General features: G+C 38.8%; 1 protein-coding gene across 1 annotated transcript in view; it reads left to right on the top strand.

The window, feature by feature from the left end:
- The first annotated feature begins 6,271 nt into the window (after nt 1-6,271).
- Nucleotides 6,272-21,062, top strand: part of LOC118221236 (thyrotropin receptor-like) — a 29,957-nt gene continuing 15,166 nt past the window's right edge. The window contains exons 1-6 of the mRNA XM_035406117.1: nt 6,272-6,612; nt 7,753-7,824; nt 11,128-11,202; nt 16,811-16,885; nt 17,081-17,155; nt 20,459-20,536. Of these exons, the coding sequence (XP_035262008.1) occupies nt 6,434-6,612; nt 7,753-7,824; nt 11,128-11,202; nt 16,811-16,885; nt 17,081-17,155; nt 20,459-20,536 (554 nt within the window). The 5' untranslated portion in view covers nt 6,272-6,433. The remainder of the gene's footprint in view (nt 6,613-7,752; nt 7,825-11,127; nt 11,203-16,810; nt 16,886-17,080; nt 17,156-20,458; nt 20,537-21,062) is intronic.

The raw sequence follows: 21,062 nt of genomic DNA, 5'->3' as shown, positions 1-21,062 counted from the left end.
GCGGTTGGTGCTCCCTGCTATTATCTCCTGGGATGCACTTTCACGCTTTGTTCAGGCAATGTCCCCCTTCATTGCTTGTTGGTATTTGACATTACAACCTCATACGTTCAATAAGTTCAAGATGATCCATAGACCAGAGGCTCAGGTGGTGGTGGCTGACTTCTTCTTCCGGGGCAGTTGGGGAGGGGAGTTGGCGGCTGGTGGCCAGATGCCTCCCTGCTCCCCGGCTGAAATTGGGCTGGGCGGTGGGGATACATGGAGGGGTGGTGTGGTTAGGGCGCCATCTACAGGCGGAGAGCCAGCAGTTTAGCTGGCCTGTAACCGCAGCTGTAGGCGATTGTAGAATTGCTAACACAATGTGTACCATCTCATCGCACAATTAAATCCTGTGTAAGTCCAAGACTTACAGACTGTGTGGTTTGTGGGGAGATAAGCCTTCTACAGGCACAAAACCTGTTACAGGCACATTTTGGGTTGTGGTTGTTATTAAATGTAAAGTGGCTATACAATATTCGGCATTTGTAGCTATGAGTGCTTGGTCCTCTTAATTGCTGCTTGCATCTATATTTTATTTATTTTTCTTCTTCGAGGTAGCAAGATCCACTTGAACTGTCGATAGCAGGGTGATACAAGACATACATATTCCATGATAAAAGTAACTGAGTTTTTGGTAGCTGACTACCCATCCATTTCAAATGAAAAAGGCATTGTTTGGGTCCAGTAGCAAGGCTGCACAGTACTTCTCTAAAGTTGGCTAGACAGCTAGAATTACCACTTATGAACTGTTTCATAGGTCAGTGTTCAAGCTGACAGGCATTTCATGAACTTTGAGTTTCACAAAGTACAGCAATTACAAGAAATAGGTTTAAAGAGATAGATAAAGATATACTTTATTGAACCCTGTGGGGTAATTTGTCCTCTGCATTTTGACCCATCCTAATTACTTAGGAGCAGTGGGCAGCCGCAGTGCAGCGCCCGGGGACAACTCCAGTTCTGAGGCCGGTGCCTTGGTCAAGGGCAACTGCAGGAGTGCACCTAACATGCATGTCTTTGAGTGTGGGAGGAAACCGGAGTACCCGGAGTAAACCCACGCGAACACGGGGAGAACATGCAAACTCCGCACAGAAAGGCCCCAACCCGAGATTCAAACCCACAAATCTTGCTGTGAGCGATAGTACTAACCACTGTGCCACCGTGTCCGCCCGTATATCACCTGCAGTCTTAGAGACTAGATGAGAAAGCAGTAGATAATATCGTGAAGATTCATTAAACTCAAACATTACAGTACATAGAAAAGCTACAAACCCTCACTTATAAGATAAATGATTCAGTGAATTTCCATGGCTAATGTTCTGCTTCAGTTGGGTAAAATTGTTGCGTCTACACACTGGGCTGAGCAAGGATCAGCTGTGGGATGAAAAGAATTGGGCACTTTCAAAAAGCAGGGTTCAGTAGTTGGAACTAATGAAAGGAAATGTTGTATTCACAGCAGAATTGTAAAGCTCATACTCAAGCATCTTAATTGTGTCTAGTTGAAAAGGGGGCAATCAACGGTCACAGAGAAATTTGCTACTCTTTTAAGCTACTCAAGACATGTAACAAGAATGTCTTCCAATGACAATTGCTAAACTGCAAGGACTTGAACATCAAACAAATATTCAGGACTAATTACCTCTTTAACATAAGAAAATCGGTACAGTGTGACAATATGTGGCTTAATTTCTAGCAAAACAAGCGCAGTGTGCTTGCTAGGTCAGAGAGAGGGATGCTGAAATGCTCTTTCTTCTGAAAATAGTTTTAAAAAAAATAATTTGACAATTTAAAATAAATATGTTTTTAGCGGAAAAATGCATCATAAAGTGAACTCACATATTCTAAATAGTTAATTAGCCAATTATTATGAATGTGTAAAAGATGGTGATTCTTCATTTTGAATATGTTAAATAATAGAAAGTTATTTTAAGAATATATACAGTACATGCACACATTATCAAAACAGTGCATTTATGAACAAAGTGTGATGATTAATGCAATATTTTGCAACAATCATCAATATTTTGCTATTCTTTTTGGAATAGTAAATAATATGTAATAAATGTGATTATCAACATAAAACAAAAATGACGAAATAATTAGTAATAATCCTCACACCTTCCTATTAGTTCATACCTATAATTGAACAGTCTAATGCATCTTACTGTTGGACATTTTATAATCACCTTGAACCTGTATTTATTTGTAAGTAAATTGATAATATTCATGCAAAGAAAACCATACTTTATTTCAAATTACCGATGGTCACGTAATGTCATTATCACTCATGCTCAAGAAGATAACTTTCAAACACAAAATTTTACAGACAAAAATGAATCTAATAACTAAACTTCTTGGAGTACTGAACTTCTTAAAACACAATGTTTCCATAATCTGTGCATGACGTTGTTAGTGTATGGCATTGTCCATGTGCCCACATTACTTCGCATATTTCCTTTCAATAGGAAGTGAAAAAGTTCACCTGTGCTGTGTAATATTGTTTAAAATGTTGGACAAAATCACTGACCAGCCCTCATATACATGCTGACTTGCTGTATACTATACGGCAACATTCTACGCTATGGCATCTAGCCCAATCTGGAAATCTCAAAGTGAATTATTATGTTCAGTGAAAGTCCCACTTCAGTCTGTTTTGGATGATGGTTAGAGGAGTGCGTTGGACAGGTGCTTATGGATCAAAAGACAATTTTTAGGGAAGATACAGACTAATCTGACCTTAATAGTAATAATAACAACAACGACAACCACAATAAAAATAATAATAACAATAATAATTGGGAGGGGTCCAAGCATTGGCACCATCGCGCCCCCTATGGAGCGATTTTATTGGCTTTTGCATTTAACTCAAAACTACTGAACGTCGGAAAATTCTAATACGGAACCGTTTCTTTTTTTTTTTTTAAGTATGGAAAAAGTTTCGGTATACCATGCAACATTACGCCAGACACATATTTATTCCAATCCATTGCTCAGCTTAGCAGAGAATGCACATTTCAGAGCGCCTCAGAGACAGATAGAATAATAACACATAAATACACATTTCATATAATAAATACAACATTGAGAAAAAACGAAACAAAAGACGAAATATTAACTCGCGTCCTGCGTGCTGCGCGCAGATTAGCCTGCCGTATTATTTATTTAGACATTGGCAGATAAGAAAAATTTTGGTTACGCTGACCTATAAAACGCTATTCCAAAAGCAAAATCAGACATGTTATACATCGTTAGAAAGCTTATACTGTCACCTACTGAATAAATGAACTGTCAATCAAACCAAATTGTACTAAAAAGGGTGACAACGCCGTAAGCAACAGGTGTGGTATTACGCACAGCTATTTTTGAAGGTAGCCTACCCAGGTATCACAAATGCGCGTATATTTCACAAATGGATTGTCCAAGACAATACATGACCACTCAGCCTCAAAAGGGGCATCTCTACGCGTAAAACCAGTGGTAAGATTGTATATTTATTCAATGTTTAGTCCCAGATATTGACTGTGGAATGACATGGTATAATTTTAAAAAACTTTGTCTCGTTTATTTCGTTATTCAATGAGCAGCGTTTTCACTGCTGTATTGGTATATTTTAGGGCAAATGTCGGGTTTATCTTGTTGTTACGGAATATTACATTACATTACATTACAGGCATTTGGCAGACGCTCTTATCCAGAACGACGTACAACAAAGTGTATAACCATAACCAGGAACAAGTGTGTCGAAAACCCTAGAGGGCAGTAGCCTACCGTTCCAAGTGCAGGGAACAACTGCATAGTTCAACTTGGACCCTGTAGGTTAAACTGATTAACACTAACACAAACAAGAACAGCGACAACGCAGTCTATGCAAAAATACAAGCAATAGTTAAGACGAGTTAAGACTAAGTCACCTACGAAACAACTACCTAGTTACAACCCTAAGCTTACAGTCAATATAGAGATTAAATTGAGAGTATGATTTCTCTCAGCATAATGACGGATTCAAAGACTAAACGAACTCACCCAATATTGTCTTCAAATGGATCCATGCCAAAGAAAAGTAATGATTCATCCTCTCAAAAAGCTTTTACTAACAAACCTTTAATAGCCTAGCATGCACTCTGGCTGGCACTGTCTTTCCTTTGCTTCCCCGACGTTCAGACCCTCCCCTCACTGATAAAAACTAGACCCTACGGTGTCGGTTTACTTGCGTCGCCATGGATGTCGCTTTTCGTAAAGAAGTTTACTAGATGTCGTAACACTTAGATTTGGAGCTCCAGCTCTTCCGCACCCCAACTAATAAGAAAGTCCAAATAGCGGACAACCAATATGGCGGACATACGTGGGACATCCCAATGGCAAAGTTGTAGAGCACATTCAGATGCATGGGCCGATGAAGTTTTGTGTTGATCTGACTTACGGTGTGGGAGTTATGACCTTTTAAACATACCCTTTGTTATAGCGCCACCATCTGGCCGACATAGGTGATTTTTAGTGCCTCAGCAGTGGGGGGCCATAGGAACCCACCTACCAAATTTGGTTGGTCTACATCTTATGGTTGCTGAGCCTCAGACATTTTAGCGGAGAAAGCTTCCACGCCCAAATGAAAAAGTTAAAATGGCGGGCAAACAATATGGTGGACATAGGTAGTGCCAATGGCAAAGTTGTAGAACACGTTCAGATGCATCGGCCGATGAAGTTTTGTGTTGATCTAACTTATGGTGTGGGAGTTATGGCCTTTTACGGAAAACCCTTTGTTATAGCGCCACCATCTGGCCGACATAGGTGATTTTTAGTGCCTGAGTAGTGGGAGGCCATAGGAACCCACCTGCCAAATTTGGTTGTGCTTATAGTTGCTGAGCCGCAGACACTTTTAGCGGAGAAAAATAATAATAATAATAATAATAATAATAATAATAATCCTAACAGATACAATAGGGTTCCACCAGCTTCGCTGCTTGGACCCCTAATAATAATCCGAACAGATACAATAGGGTTCCACCAGCTTCGCTGCTTGGACCCCTAATAATAATAATAATAATAATAATAATAATAATAGTAATTTGCAGTATATAACGCCATTCTTTTTGTCATAGAACAATGTGTGCGATGGACTGGCTTTCCTACTTCCTCAACAGCAGCTCACTGCTGCACACAACACTTGGAATATTATTTCCCAGAGAGAAACGCATGCTTTTGATGCATGCAAATTGAATGCAGTTGCCCTTTTTAATATGTTCTCCTTACATACTTTCCGATACAAATTCCTGTTCTTTTTATTGAAAACAAAGATATAGGTTGAACACAAAAAGAGATAACGAGCTTCCAAAATTGTGCCCCGTTGACGTGCCCCATGGTCTGGTGTGAAATCTTTCCCAGTGCCAGTGCTGACTGAAGCCAGGATTCCCACCGAATGAGGCATAATTAGCACCACAGTTACCCACGGGCGGGATCAGCTTAATATTACAATTGTACACAGTAGGAAAGGGATAAAAAGCTTTTCCAAAATATTGTAGCAAAATTTAAGAACATGTTTGATCATGAGAACATTCAGCCATTCAGCTCTGCGTTTGACCATCTCTATTAATCTATTATTTATTAATATTAACATGATCTTTTATATAGACATAAATATACTGCAGATAACTGGAGACAGAAGATGTGGAATACAAGACATACAGGATTTCTGCATTTACTATAAAGCACAAATATATAAGAATGGTGTTTAATGCGGTTGGTCCTTGGCACACAGTACACTTGGGAACTAATACAAGATGAAATATTAATTAATATGGCCAAGCACTGGTGTAATGTACTATCTAAGTCTTTATTGTATTATGTTTTACAATGGATAATATACAGGAATTAATAATCAAGCAGGAAGGATTCACATATTCTTTGGGGAGTGTGTTTTGAAGGGCACAGTCTGAAAGTTAGGTTTACAGTAAAATGTAGTAAAATCTACAATAAAATATAAGTAAATAAGTTATGCTCCCACACACTGTGCCTTCCACAAACCAATTAAATAACACTAGCGTTCTGGAATACAATCTACAGTTACTAAATACGAACTGACTGTAACTGTAGTGTGAGAAAATTCATTTCCATTAATTTAACTATGTAACTGCAATTCCATTGTCCAACGAAAGAGAGCACAAAACCCCATCTCTGAGCCCTTTGTCAGACAGCCTCCTATCCAGTACTGTCTTTTAGACAGATATACAGGAGCCAAGCTGCCTGCAAGGAGTGTCAGGAAAGCACCACAGAAGAAAGGGTTTTTCTAAGTTATCCAGCATAGCATAGTAAATACCTGGCTTTGTTTCTTGTGATACAGGCTCATAAACACTGCCAATTTTTCCATCTCCAAAAAGCTGATGTTGCTTTCACATATGCTAACAAAATGAGGAAAAGGCAGTATTTTATGTCTGTACTCTTCACTCTCTTCATGTCACCAGCCAATATATTGGGGGATTCAGACTCATGTCCTGCTGTTTGTGAGTGCTCTGAGTGGAAGACCTACACAATTTCATGCTTTTATATTGATGCAATGCCTACATTTCCTGCAAGCACAGAAATGCTGTAAGTACATTTTGTTTGTGGATGTTGCCTATTGACTGTATTGTCCATGTGGATGTTTTTGTGAATAGCAGGATTAAACCATGCTCTGGTTTGTTTAACAGTTATGAATATAACCATACTCAGTGTTTTGAATCTTTGAGTTTTGGTATTTTAATATTAATATTTTTAAAAATCCTTTTTTTTTGGTCAAAACAACCAAATTTATTATGTCTTTTGGCTATACATGACATTTATGTACATGGTATTTTTTTCCTTTATCATTGCCTATATTCTTTCAGTGTTAATTCTGGTCCAATTTTCAGTTTCATTCTCATTTTAGGAGAAAAAAATTAGGGTTTACATTTGCCTTTTTTTAGAACCACAATTTGGACAACCTTCAGTAAAATGTAAAGGAGTTCTTGATAAGTGTTCTGCAATGTTTTCTGGATCAACGTGAGGGAGCTAGCTCAGAACTGTACATTTGTTGGCTTAAAAAAACATTTTAGGATGATTTTATACATAACAACTGCTATTGTTATATTTTTATTTGTTATCATGCTTCAGCTTAAATTCTTCTTCTTCTTCTTCTTATTATTATTATTGATTTTGTTTATATTTTATTATGTCTTAATTAATATGATGGTTTAGTTTATTAGTATTTCTGTGGCGTTCCCTGTAAGCCTAGGGTTTTCTTATCTCTCTTTGTTACAGCTTTTGTTTTTTCTTTCCTTCACTTCTACATGTTTTTATGTGCAAATGAATACATACATGCCAATAAACAAGAAACAACAACTGTTTAGTCAATTTTTCCACTACTATATATTGCTGTGGATAAAAGTGTCTGCCTTGTGATTGCAATGTAATATTGCATTCATGTTTAGGGATAACTACAGTAAAAACTACTCATGCTTCTTATATTTAGCAAAAACTTTAATCCAGTACTACCCAAAACTTCCCTTTTGTCATCACCACTACTTTACCTTCCTTTCTTATTCTTAAAAACATAACTGTTAAAGAAGAAAAGCTCTACATTTGTTTAATAATCAAGCACATTGCAGACATGTACTTAAACTACAGTAACAAGGTACAGTCTGGTCCAGAATGATTAGCACCATTGATAAAGATGCACAAATAATCAAATGCTACTATGTACCTGTACAGATGGCTACTGGAGACACGTCTGGCTACAGTTCCACATGATGCCTTTATGAACATGGTCAACATTTCAGAGATGTGAGTAGAAACAGATCATCAACAGTATTTAGCTAGAATTATAGAAACCCATTGGCTTGAAAATAGTTATGTTATAGGTACCAGTTTTTTATTAGTGGATATTTTTTTTGTAATTGCATACATTGAACTTTTGCTAATGATACTTTGCACTTACATTATACTGTAATATTATACTTTCTATACAGTAATAATCACATTGTCTCATAATTGTTTCCCGAATTATTGATCCTTCATGATAATGAACAAAAATGACAGAAAAAAATAAACACACACGATAAGACATATTTTGTGCTCAAACATATGGGAGCTGTATAGTTTTATCTTACACAATAATTTTTTAAACACAAGAGGTTTATTGAGCAATACAATTTCTTTTCTGCAAAACAAGGTTTTTATATTATTGGCACTCATATGAATAATATTCCCCTGGAGTGGCTTCACTGAACAATACTGATCCCCTGTAGTGTTTGTCATGGTCGGAGAACACTTTTGGACCACCCCTCTAATCAGAAAATTTCAAGATCCTTGATATTCTTAGGTTTGTGCTTGTCGACTACCCACTTCACTTTAGACCACAGGGTTTTCAATGGGATTCAAGTCCAGAGACTGAGATGGCCATTACAAAACATAGATTGTGTGTTCCTGTTTGGCTAGTAGTAATGTGATGACGCCAGTACTGATGGTAGACCACGGGTGGTAGACCCTGGTAAGCTTGTAGAAAAGGAATAGAGCGCAGATTTCATAGATAGTTGAATTCTATTCATCCAAAAATAAAGGTTGGAGAACACACATGTATTTCAATAAAACAATTACAAGGCCATTTGTTTAGTTTTTATTTTTGTCTGGACTGCAACAGCGGGGCCAGCCCTACAAACGCGAATGACTGTGACTGACTGAGTGAGTTATGACGTCACACCATTGGTCGACCGGTCCAGCCATATACTAGGTTTTGACCTGGTCTTGTTTATAATAGGGTTGGCAAAAAAGGTGGCAGAAATGCCACTTTGTATTCTGATTGTTGTAAACAAATTACCATTGGTGATTTATCAACTTTTGAATACCTTGCTGTGATAAAATGTAACTTATCTGATCTGCTCATCACCATCTATGATCCACCAGGATATCATCCATCTATAACTCAGGGTTTATGGATGAGTTTGGTCAAATTACATAAAATAATTTAGGAAGCACTGGGAAGGATTGCTTTAGAATAGAGCTTGTTGAATAGAATTTATGTGACCTAAGAATGTATTGTTTGTTGTAACTTGGCCTCATTTTAATATCAATACTTGTAAAGGCAGGCCTAGATTTAGTAAATTTTAATTAATGACTCATAGACAGTGCTTTGTATGGATGAGTAACTTGGCATTTTTGTAAGTTGTAAACATTTTTTATGTGAAGAAGACTTTTTAAATCTTGCATCCCTACATGCTAGTGGACAATGATCACTGACCTTGAGATAAAACTCCTCACTAGCCAAATCTTTCTCTGTTTTTTAAAAAATACATAAAATCATATCAATTAGAGATGAATTTTTAAAATCCTTGTAATTTGGACTTGTGGGTTTCTTTGATTAATTGTGTGAGAACAATCACAGCATAACTCTTTAAGTTCATTTGATGCATCAGTTAGCCAATATAAGTTGAGATCCGCAAGTATAACCACATCAGAATCAACATGAGAAATGTTCTGCCAATATCTTGAGAGAATCATCTGTGGCAGAGGGGGCTTATAGATGCCTATCACAGTACAATAATTCTTAAGCCTGATTTATACTTCTGCGCTGAATCTACGTAGAGCCTACGCCATAGCCTACGCAAGTGGCCTACGCCGTTGTGAGCATTTATACTTGTGCGCTGGTCTGTCTGCATCGCTCTGCAATACACGGTCAAAACGCTAGTTGTAAATACGTAGGAGGAAATGCAATGCTACCAAGCGGAACAATCACAGTTGTTGCGGTCTGCGTTGCCGTGACGTGAAGTTGCATTTCTGGGGAGGTGCACGTCAGGCTACGGCGTAGGCTACGGCGTAAGGAACGCGGCTGCGCCGTACCTACGGCATAAATTCAACGCAGAAGTATAAATCAGGCTTTAGGCCCTAGATCAAGTTTTAAAACACAAATTTCAAAACATATAGCTACAGAGACAGAAGTGAGGACTGAAAGAGGATGATGAGATTTAACTTACATTGCTGCTCATCCACCTTTTTCCAACTCTGTCAGCTCTATAGATATTGCAGCCATTAATGGCAATTATTTTATCATCATTGTTACTTTTTGACCAGGTTTCATTAAGCACAAGAGCATCGGGGACTGCTTGAGAAATCAGAATATTGATATGATCAAGTTTCTGATGACAAAGTAGGCTTTACATGTACCAGACCACAACCTTTTCTATTTTTAAGCATATGAGGATTTGTTAAGCAGTTGTTACTCACCGTTGTAGCTGGCTGTGATGGGCTGGAAGTCTGAATCTGTAACATTTCTTGAAACTAGTTTCTGTCGTCTTGCCTTAGGTTTAATGCTATGGGGTCTGTGGTACATTATGACAAGGATAACTGTGGCACAAAGGGGAGCTGGCGAGTGTGAGAGTGGGGCAGGATTGAGCAGAAGCAGATGTGCTCATGGAACTGCATCAGCATGCATTCATGGAACTGAACACAGCACCCAGAAATCTTAAACTTCTTTGTAATTTCTCATGGCGAATAACCTTGCCTTGTTTACTTGGTCATGCACAGCCGTATTTGGTGCCTATTGTACTTACGCTACAGGCCAATGGTATATTAGGCTACCATTGTCAAAAAAACTGGCCAAGTCTCAACTTCCAGGCAGAGGCAACTAGGTTTTCAGGAGCTGAGTGGTTCTCACCAGGCATTGTTTGGTCAAAGGGGTTTGAAAAAAAGATTTTAGGGCCAAAAGTACTCAGTAGTTCCCGTTGTTAACTACACTTCAAATTGCCAAAGAAATTTAATTAACTACCACAACCTCTACTTAAACGTAAATTTAGTTGAACTACCAGCTGCTAATTTAAACTGATAGTCTAACTAGATGTAGTTAAACTACTCCCCAACACTGAAAGTCCTACAGTCTTACCACAGGAATCCACTGAGGATCCGTTCTCAGCCCCCTGCTTTATTCCATGCGCACAAAATCCATTGGATGATTTTCTCAGGCAGTGGCACTGCCTACCACTGGTTTGCTGAAATACACAGCGATTTCTCTCCTTTCCAAGCACTGATGTAAATTCTTCTTCACACATCAGATCAAGCTGTCTACTCACACATTTCTTGGTCTGTTTCTTTCAGATACATATATGGGGATGTGATATTGAAAAGGCTGGAGAAGCACTCATTTTACAACTTAATGAAAGTCACCCACATGTGAGTAGAGTAGACAAACCATTGTGTTTGTCTTTGTTTTGTGAGATATACCAAATTCTTTCAAAAAACAGTGGAACACATAAATAGCAATACATTTTCCCACTATGTTTTCTTTCTACTATGTAATTATTATTACATATTTTAGCATAATTTAATGTTCTTATGAAAATTACCTATTGTAAATTTCTTTATGGTTTATCTGCAAGTCCAGAGCATAAGTGTTTTTACATTTACTTTCCATTATATCCATAATAATAACTCAATTACGTAAATTAAACGTTATCTGTTTTCTGTTTACTTGTATAAAGTTGCAAATAGAACCTTAGGCAATATGTTAAAATCTATTGCTCACAGCATGTGCATAAGTATATTCGGAATCTGTAGAATATGTCACTCAAGAGCACTGTTTAGGTTAGTCCACATTTGTGCATTTATCTTCTGAATTTTGTGTCCTACATCCACCATGCTCTACAGGATAGAATCCTGCAATATCAGGTTTAAAATGTTGTCAGGTGGCTCAGGACTGATGGTTTGCATGGCTAATTTAGTGGTCATTTTATGTTGTCACCAAGAATACAGGGAATAATACTTAGCCTAGAACTAATAATATTAAATTTTAGATGATGGAAACAGATACCCTGCTCATGATATTTATTCAGGACCAATAAAAGGTCTCAAAGGGGATGATTGGTATGCCCCATGAGACTGCAGGTCTTCTAAAATAATGGTGGATTCTGTACTGGTAGCTGGAGACTGGGAAACTGTATATGACTACCAGCTAACATGCTCTCTCTACCATTGTGATGGGCCTACTGCATGCCACGCCACAATTTCTGTTATTTTCCTACGGTTTCTTCCCAGCGTCTGGCAGAAACCAATAGAATCTTCAATTATAGTAATACGATAGCCACTCACTTCTGGTCTTGCCTTTATGATGCTAGGGAACAAATAATGAATAAGAAACACGTTCAGCCTTAATAGTATGTGACGTTGGTTGCTGGTCCTTGGGTTCAGGCAAAATGCTTTTCTTCAGCATGTCAAAGGTAGTAAACTGAATTGAAGTCATCAATCAGTGGCAGTATAATACAATGGGTAAGGAGCTGGTCTTGAAACCTGAATGTCACAGCTTTGATTCCCAGGTAGGACTCTGTCATTGCGCCCTTGAGCAAGGTACTTCTATATATATCCAGCTGTTTAAATGGATGCAATGTAAATGCTATGTAAAAAAAGTTGTGAATAAGAGCATTAGCTAAATGCCTGTAATGTAATCAAATATGGCGCAACAGGTTACATTACATTACATTACATTACAGGCATTTGGCAGACGCTCTTATACAGAGCGACGTACAACAAAGTGTATAACCATAACCAGGAACAAGTATGACGAAAACCCTAGAGAGAAGTACCGGTCCAAGTGCAGGGAACAACCGCATAGTTCAACTTGGACCCTGAAGGTTAAACTGATTAACACTAACACAACGAGAACGGCAACAATGCAGTCTATGGAAAAAATACAAGCAGTAGTTAAGACAGTTAATGTACCTAAGTCACCTACGAAACAGCTGCCTAGTTACAACCCTAAGCTTACAGTCATTTACAGGGGGGTAGGGCGGGATGGGGAGAGGTGCAGCCTGAAGAGGTGAGTCTTCAGTCGTCGCTTGAAATGGGTCAGTGTCTCAGCTGTTCTGACCTCCACGGGGAGGTCATTCCACCATCATGGGGCCAGAACAGACAGGAGACGTGTTCTGGAAGTGCAGGTGCGAAGAGGGGGAGGTGCCAGGCGTCCTGAGGTAGCAGAACGGAGGGATCTGGCTGGCATGTAGGGTTTGAATATCTTGTGGAGGTATGCTGGGGCTGATCCCTTGACTGCCTGGTATGCTAGGACCAATGTTTTAAATTTAATGCGAGCTATAACAGGCAGCCAGTGGAGGGTAGTGAGCAGGGGAGTGACGTGGGAGTGTCTGGGGAGGTTGAAGACCAGACGAGCTGCAGCATTCTGAATGAGTTGCAGGGGTCTGGTGGCAGATGCCGGTAGTCCAGCCAGAAGAGCGTTGCAGTAGTCCAGGCGGGATAGAACCATTGCTTGGACCAGGAGCTGGGTTGAGTAGGTGGTGAGAAAGGGGTGGATTCTCCGGATGTTATACAGGAAAAATCTGCATGCCCGGCTTACTGCTGCGATGTTCTTGGAGAGGGACAGCTTGTTGTCCATCACCACTCTGAGATTCTTGGCACAGGGTGATGATGTCACTAAGGTGTCCCCTAGGGAAATGGAAAAGTCGAGGAGGGGAGAGGATAGAGCAGGAATAAAGATTAGCTCCGTCTTTCCCGGGTTGAGCTTCAGGTGGTGATTGTCCATCCAGCTCTGGATGTCCCTCAGGCAAGCGGAGATGCGGGCAGGGACCTGTGTGTCCGATGGGGAGAAGGAGAGAAAGAGTTGCGTGTCGTCGGCATAGGAGTGATAGGACAAGCCATGGGCAGATATTACAGGGCCAAGGGATCTGGTGTATAAGGAGAAGAGAAGGGGACCCAGGACTGAGCCCTGGGGAACTCCGGTGGCGAGGGGACGGGGTGGTGATACCTTACCCGCCCAGGCAACCTGGAAGGAACGGTCAGAGAGGTAAGACTCAATCCAGTCAAGGACTGTGCCGCAGATCCCTGTTGCTGCCAGGGAGGACAGGAGGATAGAGTGCTCCACAGTGTCAAATGCAGCGGAGAGGTCTAGAAGAATCAGGACAGAGAAGAGGGAGGCTGCTCGTGCGGCATGGAGTGACTCACTGACCGAGAGGAGTGCAGTCTCGGTCGAGTGGCCAGGCCTGAATCCAGACTGGTGGGGTTAGATGACGCTGTACATAATAGGGCCAATCACGTGCAAGAAACCAGCAGCAACCAAAACGCAAATAAAACAAGCCAATGACAACTCCTAATTAAGACCTTTTGGCATTGATACAGTACATAAATTGCCGCCCCTACACGGCATTATAATAGCTCCAATGCCCATATAGTTAAGTTCAGTCAAATTATGTTTGTAACTGTTAAAATGTCTAACCACTGGTGATTCATTTTTACATTTGGAAAATTTGTGTTCACAAATTGGTTTTGCCTACATAAAGCAAATTCCATGTACATTTAAGCAAATAAACCACAGATTGAGTATCACACGTGATCCTGCCCTTTAAATTTTTCTCAGCTCCTGTGCTTGGTTAAATAAAATTTGTTTTTTTTTCATCAAACCATGGCAATGGACACAATTATAGCAGGGACACAATTATTATCCGCTCTTTGAACCTGACATACCTTATTAAGAGTCTTCTCCAAGAGTGTTGCAGTTTTTCACAAAGCTTCAAACAGCTCATCCGAGTCACATCTACGCTGAAACCTTAAGATTTTGCTGAAGGTAAACTATTTTTCAGGGCTGGATGGTGATAGCCACGGTAATGTAAAGTATTACGATCTGTTTTCTTGTTATGTACTTCATTGTGCAATCCATTGCCTTCTTAACTAAAACATTCAAAAAAGAAGTACATATAATGGACTCCTTCCTAGTGTTCAGATACTCATGAAAGTCTTTTACCACCCTTTCAAATAAAAAATCACTTATATCAACATATAGTACATTTTTATGTATTTAGAGAAAGGAATGCTAGTAAATGAAATCAATCTCAGATTTACCCATGAACAAATTGGCGTAATTAGGGGCCACATGAGACCCCATTGCTGTACCTTGGCTGCACGGTAAATAATACTTATCTTCAAAAACAGAGCCAGATGGTTACAGGCGGCGAACCCAAAGAAATTGAGAAAACGTGATAAATGACAGCTATGTCTGGTTTCAATGAATCCCCACAGACTTTAAAAGTTAAGATATGAAAATGGAGACCTCAAATAAAAAACAAAACACCAGCCTGTTTGACTAATGCACTGAGAAAAACCACATAGGACCAACGTGGGTGATCTATCGCATTCGGACTGTGGTAAGTAGTTGCAATGTAGTGGGAAGATGGCACAGCTATGTTGCTTACCGCTGCTCTTCTGTAGAGTCAGATTTGTGTCAAAAGTATCAAACAAAACATATCAAGCACGAAACAATAGCATTTATGCGCAGACATGGAAAAATAATTATTCAACAATGTTTTTACTTCTCTTTGTTCCAAACTCTTCTTTTACTCTTGAAATCGTTATTTTTCTTTGCAGTATTTATTCCTTTGTTCTCAAATGTTTTGGTTGATAAATCGGATTCCACAATAAGCGACTTCCCAAAGGGCAGACTACCTCCACGCTGCATTGTGGCTACCTCCCACAGATGTGGTGCGGCAGAGTGCCTATGTCAGCATTACGCCACTGTGCTGTCAGGGTTAGCGAGGCTTACATTCACTTAGCCGGTGGAGAGCACAGAATGAAATACTGTTTCAGTTCCCATAACGAAACAGTTACAAAGCAGTGATAAATTCAGTAATGTGACTAATATTTATTGTGACACAGAAATTCTAATTCAAGTCAGTTAATAAGCATAGACACAATAAAGGCTCATCAGGTCAAGGTTCAGTAGGTACACACTGACAAGCCATTAATCATGTTTGACAGGTTTTATATTAGCCTGCTAATGTTAGCTAGCTAGCTAATGATGTAGATGCTGAAGTTGGTAACTCTATTAGCATAATGGACAAGCTAATATAGCAAATAAGCATTAGTTAGTGATGTTAGGTTGTGGTAGGTGGGCTATATTTGCTTACATACTAATCAGCATACTAATTAGTTGGTCAAAAAAGTTAATATAGTAAAAATGTAAGAGCAGAATTGAAAGAATTGGAGAGAAGGATTTCTAAAGGGTCGTAGCAGAACACACCATAACAAATTCAAAATGAATGACTTTATGCTAGCGATATGAGATGATGTGTGTGATGGTAGACTACATGGATTAGCCAACCTCACACAGACTAGAAAAGGATGGGGAAGGATATCAGAGGCAGTGTCTCTGGTCAAAGTCATTACTGAGCGTGTGAGAGGGCGCTCAGTAATGATAGGTATTACTTCCCTGACACACAGTGACTAGGCAGTGATGCAAACCGTTTCTGAACTGTCCACAAGAAATGAAAATACAGTCCAAATGACGCAGTCACTTCCGCAAATCGGCACACGGGGAGACAACAGATGAAGAAAAAAAAACACCTATTATGACTACATGTTCTTGGGAGGAGAAATTTTTGACTTTGTATTTTGACTGCATTGATACCATTGACCAATAATGAAGCGGGTGGCTGAAAGAACTATACAGGAGCCAACCGCACTGGCCCTAGAGAGCAACATCTCTCACCAAGACCAGGAAGTTTCCAAAACGAAAGCCTGGTCTTGGTCCCTTGGTTCCAGGAGATGTATTCATCAGAAATGTATGTATGTGGCGCTTGCCATGTTTCTCACCTAATGTGTTTTTTCATGTCTAATGTGTTGTGAAACTAGCAGTTTTCAGTATTGACGTCAATAGGTTGTGAGCATAGAGCTGAATAAGTTGATCCATGTTGTAAAATGTCAGCTTAAATGCTGAAGTAAAATGACCAAAGTATAATAAAAAATGATACAATTAGTTCAAGGACATAGGTTTTCTGTTTTCCAGAGAAGTACGGAATACCAGGAGTTTGGCTTACATTGACTCAGAGGCATTTAAGGATCTACCAAATCTGAAGTACTTGTAAGAAGGATTCTTTTGTATGTCTCTCTCTCCCTGTCACCCTCTCTCACCAGCACCACCCCTCCCCCTCAGTTGCTCCCCATCCACCCCCACGCCCCCCTCTCCCCCGCCACCCTAGAAATGCGCACACTCACACACAGACTTGGTTTTCATTTACTATTTCATTCGTGTCTTGGCTCTTGGATTTCATTGCAGGGGGATTTTCAATACCGGACTTTCAGTATTCCCTGACCTGACCAAGATCAACTCTGATGATATGAACTTCATACTGTAAGTTAAGTTCACCATCTTATTTTCAACCATCTGTCCCTTCATTGTTATGGAAAGGACAGGTCCCATCCATAAAAATATTATTATGCAGTAGAGCTCAAAATAATATGTAAGTCTATGGAAAGCTATAAAATGCGATTTCAGTGTCTTAGATATATAATGAAACATTTCTTCCCTGTTAGTGGGGACTCTGTTCTCAGTAAAACAGTTGTGTCTCTTTTCAGAAATTGTGGTTGCGAGGGTTTGGTGTCTATTTTCTCCTCAGTCCCCAATGGCCATAAAAACACACAAACTAGATAAATTGAGCGTATTGATAAACTGACTGACGGAAAAAAAAGTAAAAGCTCTGGGTTAAATAATCAGAAGAACATATTTCTCCCAACAATTTTCAGCAAGAAAAGCTATTACACACATACTGAGCTCTGAGTGCAGCTTAAGCGATACAGTTACATGTTCTGACCTCATCCCCAGGTATCATTGATAAGTTTGAATCATCTCTTATGTAAGGATCCTGCTTCCTTTATCAACTTAACTAAAGCACATATGATCCTCTAGTGTACAAACTGAGCAGAAAACCAAGCAGGGTAGAAAACTAAGTGTATAAAACAACCAGATGTATAAATGGGTTCTCTGTAAAGAAAAAATAACATACATTTTGTGTCGCTCTGTTTCATAATTGATAATGATTTCCATTTAATGGCTGCATTTTTGCTTTGGTCAAAATAAAGAGATTACTAGATTGCATTAAGTATTTTACGTAAATTAGGTAGACAGTAGGCAAACGGTGAAAGCATATATGAATGATATGAACATAAGACATACAAAAAGTATAAATATATGAAACAAAACTTATGAAAGATGGAAAGATGGAAAAAACAGCAGCACAATAATAAAATAGATAAACACAATGCATTATAAGGTAATAGGCTATTTAACAAGGATGTGATACTAATAGATCATAAAATAGAAATAAAGTAAAAAAATATAAAATAAATTAAATAAATAAAAATCTCAAATAAAACCACAATTTTAAGTACAAAATATGTTTTGGCTTGAAACTGCCCGCTGTATCAGCATCTCAGATCCTTGGGTAATATGTTCCAAAATTTTGCCCCATAAAAGCAGAAGACAGCTTGTCCCTGTTCATGCGCATGTTCAATACTTTATTCCTTCATGACTGTATTTTTAAAGCTTTTAAATAAATAGGAAGCACTAAAATAAATAGGAAGGACAATCTGTATTCAGTATGGAAATATTCCACTTCTATTTAATCTTGTTCTTGCAGTAGTTCAATATACATTCAATGAACTCCTGCCACACACCCACCCCACCTGCCCTCCTCCCGAAAATTTTTTTTTGGGGTTTAACCCTTGCCAAAAGCAAAACAGAACGTGATTCTTCTCTCCCTGCACGAACTATGAAGCTGGCTGTATCAGACTAGTTTTTCAGCTATATTACAGTGTGCTGCATGACTCTTTGTGTGTGCATGTCAATACATTAAACAGTTAATGTCAAAGAAAGATAAATTCATATCAATAAATTGTGTTCTTTGTCAATGATGGGCAATGATTCTGTGACTTGTGAATGGCAATGGCTGACTATTTTTTTGTTGCTGTTGTTGTCAGACTTGTTTTGGTTTGGAAATGATCTTCATTTAACAGTATGGTTGTGGGAGATATATCTGGACATGGATGTGGCCAAAGTGGGTTTTTGGATGGTTGGGTATCAGAAGAGACCGAAGGTGGTGGGCAGTTCTTAGACTTGTGAAGAAATTTTCTCACAGCCGTTTGCTCCTAGTCGTCAAAAGGGACATTCATCATGGGACCGCAATAATAAGTGATCAGTGGTGAACATACATGGGTGCTTTTCCCACTGCTGGATACACCCATTTCACTGTTAACCACAGCAGAAGCTTTATTGATCCTAATAGTGGGGAAACACACAAACTATAGATAGAGCTTTGGGATGTATACAAATAAGATATAGTGACTAAGAGGAAACAGGAGAAAGGACCTTTTGAAGGAGCACTTGGCACCATAGGCAGTTTTACCATAGGTCATAGGTAGGCAATTGCTTGGGGCTTCGTCCGCCAAAGGGGCCTCGTGAATTTGTGTTTCCTTTTTAAATTCTTTTATTTATAAAACATTTTTCCTTTCTTGTCACTCCAAACGAATGATAATCTGTAATAGATAAAAAATTAATCTATCTACATGTAAATGTGGGGCTATCCAATTAAATATCCATACTTGCCAATATTTATTATTACCCACATTTCACATTTAATGGAGTATTCCACCTTGACCTTCCTGCATTTGCGCCTAATCAATGACGTAGAAATTCGAGTTGCCATCAGCGGCAGAGAGTCACTATCTTTGTTACCAAAGATAGCATTTTCAAAGTGGATTTGAGAAGAGAAAGAAGAAGGAAGATGCCCAGTTTAAGGAAAGTTTGCCTAAACTGACAAAATTTTTAAATAAAACAGCCATTGACTCCACGACAGAGTAGAGTGAGAGCACCTATTATTGACCACCTTAACCGCTAGTGTATTTACTTTGTATTTATTAGAGAGAATTGGACATTGTTACCTATTTAAATTTAAGTCCTGTACAAATACACATAATAAAATGTCTAAATGTAAAAAACCAACTTCATACATATACATTTAGTTATATTAATATAGCCTTAGTTACTATATCAACTTTAAGACAAGCAACACGCTCGGAATGATCTCATCGCGACCCATTAAATCCAATGGCGCAGACGTTGCTTCATAATTTCAAACTGCTTTCCTAACGGCTATTTTGTGTCCTGCAACTTGGGTTACAACAGTGAATATGTACAGATTCCTAGACATGCTGATAGCGACCACCTTTCTCATATTAACCTCAAATACGCAGGACACTTATACAGTATGCTAGCAAATTTAAGTTCCATTCATTTATATGGAGTGGTCGATACACGTCCCCTTAGTAACCAAAAGCTAGCCATTATCAGCTATTATTACCAGTTTTGGCATCTCTTGGTTACCCTGGTATTTGTGTAGATAATTGTAATTACATATAAGATTTTGAACAATACTGCACCCTCTGTTCAAGTTCTACTGTGTACTTCAAAAGCCTGCACAAAATTAAAAGGTGGTTTGGTTATTTTGGTGCATTCCCCAAAACGATGCTTTCATTAATGTGTTTTTACATTCTATAACTGAAATTAATTAATATATTATTTTGACTGTAGTTACAACCTTGTGCGGTTGTAGAAACATTTATATAGCATTTTCTTAGTGCCCCTTTTTTATTTTCACAGTGAAATTGCTGATCACCCCTACATCACAACAATACCAGCCAACTCCTTCCATGGCCTTACCAACAATGTCCTGACTGTGTAAGTACTGGTGCTGTTACTGATCATGTAAGAATAATGTTTACACACCTGATTATAGACCACAGAAGCTTGAGAAAAAAAAAACTGATGTTGCTGTGATTGCAGCTTTATTGACTGAAACAATGTTTTACATTTTCAACATATCTGTCTTTTGTCAGAGTCTTAGAATCAAAGGTAAAAGATCCTCTTACAAAGACTTCCCCTAATTAATCCCGTGATTGGTGGTCAGCCATTCACCATTATCTAAGTGTTGAGAAGTGCAAAGAATACACACTGTTTATGAATATATACGTATTAGAAGTATAAACCAGATTCACATGTGATCTGGCTCCTAAAATGACCAGACCAAGTTGCGAGACACTTAATGGACAAATCACCACAGCGTCATTTAGGAGAGTAAATGCCTAACAGGATTCGTGTGCGTACTGAAAAAGGTATGGTTTATTTATGCAGAAGAAACAATATGCATCTTTTTATGCAACCGTAACAACCTATTCACCGCTAGAAACAAAATTCCATTGGATAA

This window comes from Anguilla anguilla, chromosome 1 (genome assembly GCF_013347855.1).
Source record: "Anguilla anguilla isolate fAngAng1 chromosome 1, fAngAng1.pri, whole genome shotgun sequence".
Classification (NCBI taxonomy): Eukaryota; Metazoa; Chordata; class Actinopteri; order Anguilliformes; family Anguillidae; genus Anguilla; species Anguilla anguilla.
Note: the sequence above shows the minus strand (reverse complement) of the source record. Positions and strands in the feature narration are given on the sequence as shown.